The sequence below is a fragment of the Ictidomys tridecemlineatus genome, chromosome 9 (assembly GCF_052094955.1).
Source record: "Ictidomys tridecemlineatus isolate mIctTri1 chromosome 9, mIctTri1.hap1, whole genome shotgun sequence".
NCBI classification, from domain to species: Eukaryota; Metazoa; Chordata; class Mammalia; order Rodentia; family Sciuridae; genus Ictidomys; species Ictidomys tridecemlineatus.
In genome coordinates, this window is record NC_135485.1 from 128,026,890 (window position 1) to 128,039,322 (window position 12,433).

Sequence of the window (12,433 nt, forward strand, 5' to 3'; positions counted from 1 at the left end):
GCAGAAGGTGTTAACGTGGCCTGGATTGACTTAAGTGGTGACCCCACTGGACTATGAAACTGTGGGATGCCTATGGATTCAAGCTGCTTGTTAAAAAGGAACTCCCCACTGTTGTTCAGAAATCCTTCCTCATTTCCTCTCTCCTCAAGTTTCCCATCCTCTACTGGCTCAGTTTCTAGCATTTCAGTATCTTCTTTCCTGCTAAAGAACTTGTCCAAGTAACTGGTATAAGTGTTTTCCTTCTCAACCTGTTCATCCTTCCTGACCTCACAACAAAACTGATTGATGAGAAAACATTCCTCCCTACCACTCACAAACTGGCTATCCCAAGAAGATTGGTACAAGGCTTCTAATTGAGCCAAATTTGCCATTTCTTTTTCCTGTTTTTCTCAGCTTACTGACTTTGATATCAAACTTTTCAACTCTAGTTGGGACACTGAGCTATTCAAGTCATTTAATTTATCAACAACATCAGTAGGCTCATGTTGTGAACTAAGTTGAATAGTTCTTGAAATAAAGGAATCAAAATCAAATCCCTGATTCTTTTCCCTTTCTTTTTCAGCCAGTTGCTGTGATGCTTCCTCTAGCGCTATCTGGGCTTTAACCAATCCATTCCTTTCACATTTTGACTTGCCTTTCTTATCAGATTTTTCTTTGCTTTGTTCTTTCCAATTGGAAAGATCTATAATAAGTTTGGGTTCATAATAATGATTAACTTCACTCTCTCTCTCCAAACTAAATTATCTAAATATGATGATGACCTTGTTTTGTAGTTACAAGTATGGCTGCACTCTAGATCACAATATTTGTTTTCATGATGATCTGGGTACTGCCAACAAGGCTCAGTGGAGTAACTGGTATCAAAAGCAGGATCCTCCAGATACTTTTCTCGATCTCCATCCAAATATTTTCGAGGATCAACCTGTACTTCTTCTTCATCAGTGACATCAGACAGAGCTCATGGGTCAAGCTGAACTTCATCAGTATCGAAGTTGTTACGTATAGGCCAATCATGCTCTGAAAACTGACAATCATGGTACCTTTCCCAGTTATAAATGTGACTGTGAGTTTCATCCATAAGCAAAACATCATCAACTTCATCTTCAATGTGAAAAGGATGGCTTGAAATTGGCTCATCCATTGGAAAAGAATATATACTCATATAAGGATGAGAGAGTGCTTCCTTTGCTGTCAATCGATCCATGGGGCTAAATGTCAAAATTTGTTCCAGGAAATCCAGTGCTTCTCGACTGATTCCTGAAAGCAGCTGAGTTAAAGGTTTGTGTGGCTCAGTCATATCATTTCTAATGTAAACTGGAATTACACTGAGAAGCTCCGAACGATCTTCTTCATGTACAACAGGAATAGATTCTAAAATCAGTTGCATCTGTTCAAGTTCATGTGCACCTGCAAAGAGGGTTTTACCAGTCAGCATTTCAGCAAAGATGCAGCCTGCAGTCCACATGTCAATGGCTTTAGTATAGTTATTAGGAGAAAGTAAAAGATGTGGAGATCTGTACCATTTAGTAACCAAACCTTCAGATAGCTGACCCTTATGGGAATAATGAGGATCCATAATCCGTGCAAGACTAAAGTCACCTATCTTCAGCACCAAGTATTCAGTATTAATGAAAAGATTAGCTGGTTTGAGATCTCTGTGCAGTACATTTGCAGAGTGAATATACTTGAGCCCCCGTAGCAGCTGATACATGAAAAGCCTGGCATGCTCTTCCAGTAAAGGGCCCTGCTCCAGCACATTAGCCAAGTCTGTCTCCATGTACTCCTGAACAATGTAAACACTGTTCAGTTCAGTAAGAGAGCCCACAACGTCTGTTAACTGGCTTCCACTGGGGCCAAGAATTTTAAACACTTTCACAATGTTATCATGGTCAAGTCTTCTAATAATTTTGATTTCACGGAGAGCATGTTTGACACTCTGGGGATCAGTAAGGACAATTTTCTTGATGGCTACTCTTTTGTCACATTCATTGTCTACAGCAGAAAAAACCAAGCCATTGTCTCCACAACCCAAAGGTTTTAAGTCCATATACCTAGAGCCCAGATCAAAACCATGAATGTTCATAAGACTTTCAAATTTCTCTGCCATTTTGAAACCCTTACTATCGCCTTTTCCTTTCGAATTGTTGAACTTGTGTAAACAAGGAAGAAAACAGACATCAAAAGGAAAGATCTTTCAAAGAGGGAGAAGAAAAATAATTATGCTTCCACAGCAAGATGGTTTCTTGATGTTCATTGCATATGCCAACCAGGCCTGTTGAGTTCCCCTCAGATTTAAAGCTCAAAAAGCTCTACTCATATTGAGACTTAAAAAGATTGCAATACTCATAGTTCAAGAAAGGGGCAGCAACTCTGCAGACATTTAAAGAAAACACTCAAGAAACTCAAACGGAATGAAATGACATACTATGCACTCAGATATACTGTGCTAAACAATTTAACATTTAACAAAAATGTGAATAAATACGCACACAACAGGCTTCTATGAACATTCTCCTCACAGTGCAGAGACATTCAGTGTTGGACTGGTCCTGAGCAGCATCATTCTAAGGTGCTGGTAAGCACTATTTCCGTTTTGCTTCTTTTCTTCCTTTGTTGCTATATATTTCAACAGGAAGCCCTGGCGACTGTTGGTTGACAGATGTCTTTTGTTAGTGATCAGGTGGCTCCAGCTCACCACAATCACAATCAAAGCTACCGTCCATCTTACTCTGATACCACGGGACTTCTCCGACTCATCGAGGGGGTGCGGGGCCCGCGGACAGTCCCCAGTGTCGGCTCAGGTCTCTGGCTGTGCTGAGGCTCTCGCTTTGCTGCAGTCGCCTATTTTTATTTATTTTTATGTGGTGCTTTTATGAGGATTGAACCCAGCACCCCGCACGTGCTAGGCAAGCGCTACATCAATGAGCCACAACCCTTGCCCTGATTCCTAATTTCTGAAATACCTGTTGAATGGTTTCTCAAGTTTTGTTATATTGAAATAAGGTTCCATTTTAAATTTATTTCATATTTAGCTAACTTCAAACCTACAGTTTCAGAGAATATGTCACACTAGGTTATGGAAGGGCCAATTCATTTAAACAAATACCTTTTAAGTGTCTCTGGCTCCAAGGCACCGTGCTTGGTGCTGGGGATAGGAACAAAGATGAGCAGGAAGCTCAGGTCCTGAAAAGGGGTCCAGAGTAGGGCAGAATACATTTTCTTTATTTTTCTAAACCGATTATGAATTTTTAATCCCTTTAGCTGAAAAATAAATATAGCAAATTTAAACTTTAGGCTCATGCTGCTTGTTCGAAGCCCAGAGCTATGAGGCTGACTCTTGGAAAGGGAATCAAATAAAGGTCAAATAAGGGCTAGAAGGGAAATTGGTATGTAATGAAAATATTTCTACTTCCCAGTCAGAGCCCTGGTTTTCTTGATGCCGTCAGTGAGACTCTGGCATAATCAGTACATTATGTGGAGTATCTCCTTAAGTTTATTTTAATGGAATTTGACCTGTCTTACATGTGAATAAACAAAATGTCATGCAGGGTCTCCTTTTTAATTATTCATGATGGGATTTATTTGAATGTATGGCCATCTATACGTGGGTATGTATGGAATGATACTATTTTGGATTTTATAGGGTTTACTTATTTTTTATTTTTCATTGTTTCCTTTTCTTACCTTTATGATTGTATGAAGAAGATATGGAAAATATTTGACACTGGATTTTTGTGAGAGTCTTAAAAATCTTCCTTAGAAACACTTCCTGTCTGTTCTTTCCTGTGCTTCAGAAGCCCCTGGTGGCTCATGGTAGGCCATCATGGCTCATTTTGCTGAGTTCTTTACTGTTCCATTGTTCTTTTACATTTGCATTTGCTTTTAATTTTATTTGTTAGGAGAGTTAGTATTTTTAAACTATAGTTTTATTACTTTTTACTGATTTAAAAAGTGACATTTACTTTTTGTAAAATGATTAGAAAGTTTAAAAATGACTGCTATTAATATCATGTGTTTTTTAGTCCCTTTGCCCTACAAATGCTTTATATATATGATATTTTTAAAATAAAGTTTTTGTTTTTAAAAATGAAATTGTATGTATGTATGTATATCTGTATACATACTTGTAGACATATATGTAAACATGCATACATATATGACCTTATCTTATTTTTTCCATGTAACACTGTAAAACAATTTTTCATGTAATTTAATAATATTAATTAATTTTTCATCACTTATATATTATATATGAAAATAAAATAACTTACATTTTGTTTACTTTGAGAAGTATATGATTTATTTACATAGTTCAGAATCAAAAGGTACAAGATTATTTAGGATGAGAAGTCTTCTTTTTACCTTTTCACCACATATCTGGTTCTTTTCTCTGGGGACAACCAGTTTTTATAGTTTGTATGTATTTTTCCAGAGATAGGTTATGCAAAGCATAAACGTGTATCCCACCCCCATAGAAGTTATATTATTTATGTTGTTTGGTACCTTACCTAATTTTACTTAAAAAAAATTACCTTGTAGGTTGTTTTACATTAACACATCAAAAATACTATTTCTTTTTATATGCCAAGTAGTGTGCTATTGTGTGGATGCACTATGATATATTTTACTTTTTACTTTTCTTCTATTGATGGACACTTAAGTATTTTTACAAAGTTTTGCTATTACAGATGTGTTGTGAAGATTAGCCTAAATATATGCCATTTCCCACATTGGGAATATAAGTGAAGGATAAATTCCTAGAAGTGGAATTTCTGGCTCAAATAATATACACATTTTAAGTTGTGATGTATAGTTTAGATAATAATATCTACCTAATGGGGTTGCTGTGAGGATTAAATAAAATAACATGTAAAGCCACGAGTTCAGATCATCATGGCATATGGTTATTATTAATAGAATGGTCTTATGTGCTCAGCAAGTATTTGATGAATGAAGGAATGAGTTGCCAGAATGTTCTCTATAGGCTGTGCCAGTTTACACTCCTGTTGTGGAGTAGGGTAACATTTCATACTCTGACATCCTCACCAACCGTTTTAATTGCTCATAACACTGTGGTTATACTTGATCTATTTAATTTTTCTCCCATTTTTGGACTTGACTATTTAAGTTGTTTTTAGATTTTGGTCTAAAAGATAGCTGTGATGATAACTCTGTGCATAGCTATTCATTACTACTTTTTATATTTGTGGAGTAAGTGCCTAGACATGAAGTTTTGGGGTCTAAGAATGTGAATTGTATTATGGGTCTTGTTATAAATTTCCAAGTTACTTTTCAGAAAAGTTATGCCAGTTGATATTCCTATCAGAAATAGATGCAAATGCCTCAGTTGTTGCATTCTAGCTAATCATTTTACTCTTTTTTTTCTAAATAAAAAAAGAATATTTATTTGGCATTTGTGGTTTCTTTAGGTCTGGTGTTTCCCAGTGACCGTATATTAGACCCAGACTGCCAGAAATTTTTTATATGTCTTCAGAGATGACTTATGATCGAATAGGAACTGCTGTGTTCCTCTACATGGGGAGATAGCAGGAGCTGATGGGACAGATCAGAACGTGGCATTAAGTCAGTGAGTCCCCATTGACCGACTCTTTATCATACCACGAATGTCTCTGAGTTGAAGATCTCCTCATCATCTTACTTGAACTAGGGCCATAACTAGTGAATTTCTGACATCTTTGAATATGTTTTCATGGTTACTTGTTTTCAAGGTGTATACTTTTTCTACTACTTTCTAAATTTGTTTGATTTTAACTGAATAATCACATAACACAAATTCAAATAGGCATATATATTTGAACTCTGGAGATGAACTAATTATTCCTTTTTAGCTGTGAGACTCAATAACAAGTACCTGTTTATGTTTAATGTACATTTTCCTCCCTAGTGTGCCAAAATGGATTTGATAACTGATTTTAATCAGTTATCAACCTCAGTTTCCTCATCAGTAAAATAAGCATAATAATATCTATCTAATGGGGTTGCTGTGAGGATTAAGGAAATAACATGTAAAGCCACAAGCTCAGGTCATGGTCTATGGTTATTATTTAATAAATGTTACAGAATACAGTGACTGTACTGTACAGGGAATCATTTTTAAATTATAGACTATCATTGAGGCAATTGTGTAAGAAATTATTATTTGTAGATCCAGGAACATCTTGACAAATTGAGGCCTTATAAATTTGGTATGATGAATAGAGATTAATTAATTAAAATGTGATAGGCCTTATAAATTTGATGTGATGAATAGAGGTTAATTATTATACTTAATTAAAATGTGATAAGTCCGGCAAAGATTTTTTTTGAAAGATTAATTGTAGGTAAGTATGCTTATTTGTTTATGGTGTCAACAATCTGTAAATCTTTAGTAGTGTGATTAGCTTATACTGCCTGGTACTTTGTAACCATCATGAGTGCCTTTTTTTTTTTCCTTGAGGTCTGTCTCTTATAGATATGCTCATGTATAAAACTATGCAACAATTCAGAACTAAAGACAAACTTGTGATGCTATCTTTTTAAGAAATAATTTTCTTACCTTTATTTATTTTGTGTCCTTCCTTTTCCAGGAGCTGACCAGTGCTTTGGTACATATAAAACTGCACCTTTTTATTCAGATCTTTACACTTGTATTCTTCCCAGCGGCAATATGGCTTTTTCTTCAGCTTTTATCAATCACATCCATCAATGAATGGCTCTTAAAAGGGTATGTTTAAATCTTTTGAAGGGTGTACTTTTAATGTGGCATGTGCTTTCTTATAAGGAAATAAAAACATTTTTTTACATTAGCATTATTATCCTTTAAAACAACAGTATTTCATCAAAAAGATTCATAAGAAATAGTTTAATAACATCTTAAAATACATCCCCATGCTTAATCTTAAGATACTACGATAAACCGGGCATTTTAGTTCTCACCTGTAATCCCAGCAGCTCAGAAGTCTGAGGCAGGAGGATCGCAAGTTCAAGGCCAGCCTCAGCGACTTGCCAAGGCTATAAGCAACCTACTGAGACCCTGTTTCAAAATAAAAAGGGCTGGGTATACGGCTTCCTAGTGGTTAAGTTCCTTGGGTTCAATCCCTGGTACAAAAAAAAGAAAAAAAAATCAACAACACACACACAAAAACCTTAAAAGATACTAGGGTATATGCCTTTTTGTGAGTTTTAAAGAGAAAAAAAATTGAAGAAACTAGAGGTCATAAGATGTATGTGCATGTGTGTAATGTAGGCTGTCCATTGGATGCTTTAACTTTGCATTCTGTATCTTAAAAAATGTATTCAGATAATGATGGAATATTTTTTTTCAAAATGTACAAGGGAAAAATATGTATATATTTCTGTAAATATTTACTTTTCCATGTGTTTTGTTTTGTTTGATGTAATAGTTGAATTAACAGTAGATTTTATTAGAATCCTTTTCATTAAAAAGTCATATTTGATGAAAATAACAATTAAAGAATTTTTAAAGTGATTTAAAACTAAACCTATTATAGAATCATAATATGACAGCTAAAATACTGAGCTTAGAGCCTGAAAGATGGTTTCTGATCCTATCCCTAACATGCCTTTGAGCAAAGTTATTTAATAGTTTTGAACCTCAATTTCCTGGTCTATAAAATGTAATCATACTTTTACCTTCTACTTAAAAATGATGTGGGGATATCAATTAAAATCACCTATTTATTCAAGTCACTTCTTTAGCCCCTACTATGAGCCATGAGTTTTTATAGGTAATAGTAGAGAAACAACAGCAAAACTGGCAGCATGCCAGTTCATTTTGCGTGTTGGGGAGACTTGGGGAACGACTGTCTGTAAACAAGTAAATAGGTGAGCAAGATAAAAGAGAGGTGTGAGAAGAGTGCAAACTGTCATGTGGTTGAAAGCTGTTAGGCAGGCTGGTGATTAATTTGAACTGAGAATTCTTAGGGCAGAAAGTTCTAGACAAGGAAAACAGAATGTGTGAGGCTCTAAGGCAGCGATAAACCTGATGTGTGTAATGTCAGTAGAACAGCCAGGATGGCCAGATCATGGTGATGTGGAGGAGAGATAACATGGTGTGGAGGTGGGAAGGTCGGCACGAGCTGTGTATGCAGAGGCTTATAAATACCCAATAAAGAATTCTGACTTGATACTAAATGCTACGGGAAGCTATTGCAGGGACTGAAATGAGGGAGAAATGGAGTTTGATTTATATTTGAAAATGATTCTTCTGGCTGCTCTGTGGGAAGTAGGCAGTAGAGGCAGCCGAGAGAAAGATAGGAGATGAGTTTGGAGACCAGAGGGGTGAGGCAGTCGTGCGATAGAGAGGTGAGTGCACACAGGGTAGAATTTAACAGAGCTCTCAGAGCCCGTGGGTGGAGAGGCTGTAGTGAGGACTTCTAGGTTTTAGGTACAAGCCACTGAGTAATTGGCAGTGTCATTTACTTAACTGGGGAGAGAAGGGTTAGGAGCAGAGGGAAAGTGAAGAGTGCCACTTTGGCTAGATTGAGTTCTGAGAGAATGAGCATTAAATTCATCCCAAAGCATAAGAGCTCACATAAGTAAAATGGCAGCATTTTAGAGCAACACCATATGTGCATCAAGAACCAATTGTAGTTGCTGGGCATGATGGTGCAGGCCTGTAATCCCAGTGACTTGGGAGGCTGAGATTGGAAGATTGAGAATTCAAAGCCAACCTCAATAACTTAGTGAAACCCTAAGCAACTCATTGAGACCCTATCTCTAAATCAAATACACAAAAAAGGGGGTGGGTGGGATGTGGACCAGTGGCTAAGCACCCTTGGGTTCAATCCCCAGTAACACACACACACATACACACACATCACACACACACACACACACACACACACACACACACACACACACAGAACCAATTGTATCTGCCACATGTAGGCCACTCAAAGTATAGGGACATACTAACTCGGTTTCCTTGTCTTCAGGGACCTTCCAACCTAGTTGGATACAGAGGATAATGTACATGGTTGTTTCCTACAATAAAGATGGGGCCGCCTATGTTTTATCAAATGAATGGTAAAACCAGCTAAAGGATAAATAGTTCAGCAAGGGTTGTATATGCTTTAAAGTAGAAAGTTAAAAAATGAGACATTAGTAAAAGTCAAACATAAAAATATTTCCTCTGGACCGCATCAGCAAAGGTCTGCACTGAGGAGTTTGGGTTTGAAGCTACAAGTGACGGGGAGCTCTTAAAAGTGCTAAAATGAAAAGACATAGTGCTAAAAGGTGGTCATTCCGGGAGATTGGTCTGATAGCACTGTACTGTGTTTATTATTAGAAGAATAGTGCTTGCAATTCAGTATGCTAAATAAAGCAAGCATATAGTTCTCACTTTGGGAAGTTAGACTTAAAAAAGTACATCCTTGGTTTAACTCCAAGAAAGCTCTCTCCTAGCTTACTTTTTCCTCTGCCCAGTCAGAGTACACACTTAGGATGTTAACTTGAGGGAGTTGCAGACTCAGGATCCTGTTAAATAAAGGTGTTCTGAGCACACTCTCCTCACTGTGCAGTGGTGAAGGGTCAGTGTGGAGGTAGAGAGCATTCAGTACATTTGAAAGTTTCTAGAATCCAATGAAAAGCATTTTAACAAGAATGATGGCAACAGTCATGGAGAAGAATGGAAACTAGGATGTGGGGACTGGTTAATTTATAAGGAGCAAGTGGAGTTGCCTATAACTTTGGAATTTCAAATTGGATCATTAGGTGAAAACTGGTTCCTGTGGTAAAGTCACAGGAAAAAATTGATTTTTTAGAAAATATATAAATTTGTTCTGGAGATCTATTGTACAGCCCAGGGACTATAGTTAATAATAGTGTATTATGTACTGCCAAATTTTTGGGAGAGATCTTAAGTATTCTCACTGCACAACACACACAAAGATAACTTTGTGAGGTGATACATATGTTAATTAGCTAGATTATGGAAATGATTTCACAATGCAGACATATTTTAAAACATTTTATATGTAAATATATTCAGTTTTTATTTGTCAAATTATGCCTCAATAAAGCTGAAAGAAAGGAAATATGTAAATTCAATATTAGACATGTTTAGTTTGAGGGAACTATCTGGCTATAAATTTGGTGGTAGTAGTTAGGGCTAGAAATGTAAATTTAAAAATATTTCTATGGACTCAAAATAAGATTGAAAAGACAGCAGGAAAGCCAGCAAAAAAAAAAAAAAAAGAATAGTTTAAAAGAGGTAAATGAGAAAATGAGAATGATGAAGTAAGCTGGTGACTAAGAAGATAAGAATAAGAGTTGCCTGGAGAAGCAAGAATGTAAATAGAGCGAATAGGGAAAGGATGTTTGGTTTGGAGATTTGGAGATCACAGGATACTTTCAGATCACTTCTAGACTAGTAGAAGTGGGGAAGAAATCCAATTCCAGAGACATTAAGGGAAAATGCATTGTTGTGGGGTCATGGGGTAGAGTATTCTTTAAAGACCAACAGTGAGTTGCAATGAAAAATGTAGGATTGGATCTTGAGGGGGCAACAGTACTAATTTTGCTGTTAGTTATCTACATTTGTGTATTGAATCTTCTTAAAGGCAGGAATAATATCTTATGCATTCTGTTTTGGATACTCTTACGTAGTACCCTACTCATATATTCCATATATAGTTCAATATACAATTCAAAGATTTTTGTTTTTTTAAGATAGGGAGAATTCTGTTTCTTTGTAAGTTAAAGAGAAGGGACTAGGAGACAGAAAAGATTGAAAAAGTTAGAAAGATTGAAAATGCCCTCCAGGACTCACCTAGTATTGGTGGTAGGGGAAATAGAAGGCTGAAGGAGTCCCAGATAAGTAAATCTTTGACCCTGGATGCCAGAATAAAAGTTTTAACTCTAGAGAGCTGGCTTTGGGAGTTTGCGCAAATTATTGACCTTCTGTCTTAACTTTAGTTTTCATTAAAGTGAGAATAATACATGAGAGGAATAGATAAGACAATGTGTGTCAAGTGTGTAGAATTGGATCTATTACAAATGGTAAATGCTTTGTATTAGTGAACCTGAAGAAGGGGCAGAGGCTGGGAATTCATAATAGGACAGACTACATTAACCTCACTTAGGAAACAGACCTAAGACCAAGCTGGGTGTGATAGCATGTACCTCAGCCTAACTATTCAGGAACCTGATGCAGGAGGGTCGCGTGAGCCCAGAAGTTCCAGATCAGCCTGGGTTAACATAGCAAGAGGCCACTCTAAATATAAAAACAGTGGGAGGAAAAAAAAAAATATATATATATATTGAATTGAATGAGTTGGAAATCCCATAAGTTGAGTTTTCTTATGTTTTAATCAAAAGGAACTAAAACATTTTTTCTTGTTTCAGAGCTAACATAAATTTACTGCATAAATTTTAGATAACACATTCTTAAAAGAATCAATAAAAGTCATCTATAAGCACATTATTCAAAATCTGTTTTATGTCAGATGCTCTTTGTCCACTATGCCCTATATGAATTTCCCCCTAGTTAGGGTAGCTCCTTGCTCCTCCTATATCTTTTCCCTAGAAAGGTATATTCTATACGAATTCTGAATATTTTTTTTTAATTTTTGGTACTTAGATATAGTACTCATTATTTCATTTTCTTGTGCAATTTATTTTGTATCTTTAAGAGAGTAGACTTGTTATTAGGATCTTGTAAGTATAAAATAATTTAATAAAAACCAAAACCAAATTTAGAACAGATATGAGACTATCACTATAGAATCTAAATTCAACACATATGATTATGTCATGCCTATTTTTATAATGACACTACAACATGAAAATGTCTTTTATAAGGTGAAAGTTTGAGAATTGCTGTTTCATAGAAAGAAATTGAAAATGTAAGTTGTGTTTTATTAAATATTTTTCAACTTCAGATGTAGTTTAGAGCTTTATTTTTACTAAAAGATTTCTACAAAAAGTTTAAGGAGCATTTTTACTTTAACTGAAAATAACCTGAGATTATTTATGTTTCAATGACTGTACTTACTATAAGTTGGCTGTGTTTTGAATTGCACAAGCAGAGCTTAAATAACTACGAAACTAAAATCACCCTCGCTTGTAGAATGTAACGAGAGCTCAGAGGCTGCACGTTTGCTGCATCTTCTAAGTAATGTTGCTTCATATAAAATCGTCTAAACTCACCAGGGAATATGCATCAATAAACATTCTCCTATTTTTATTTGCTCAGTTCTGCTATTTTAGAATAAATACAGTGAAAGCTATTATAATTGGGGGAAAAAAACTATTTACAATTGGATTTTCTTTTATTTTTCAGTTTGCAGACAGTAGGTTGCATGCCTCCCCCTGTGTCTTCTGCAGTGATTTTAACCAAGGCAGTTGGTGGAAATGAGGTGAGTCCTGGGGGCTAACCTGATTTAAACATAAGTGCGTGCTGTGCTTCTAT

At 35.9% G+C, this 12,433-nt stretch overlaps 1 protein-coding gene and 1 pseudogene across 5 annotated transcripts in view; one reads left to right on the plus strand and one right to left on the minus strand.

Moving 5' to 3' along the window:
- Positions 1 to 12,433, plus strand: part of Slc10a7 (solute carrier family 10 member 7) — a 245,540-nt gene that overhangs the window by 11,266 nt on the left and 221,841 nt on the right. For 4 of the 5 annotated variants that reach the window (XM_040293231.2, XM_078022058.1, XM_078022059.1 and 1 more), the window contains exons 3-4: positions 6,588 to 6,724; positions 12,305 to 12,380. In XM_040293231.2, the coding sequence (XP_040149165.2) occupies positions 6,588 to 6,724; positions 12,305 to 12,380 (213 nt within the window). Of the gene's footprint in view, positions 1 to 6,587; positions 6,725 to 12,304; positions 12,381 to 12,433 lie in introns of those variants that run through there. The other variant, XM_078022060.1, reaches the window with a different exon arrangement.
- Positions 235 to 2,811, minus strand: LOC101974667 (mitogen-activated protein kinase 6 pseudogene; annotated as a pseudogene).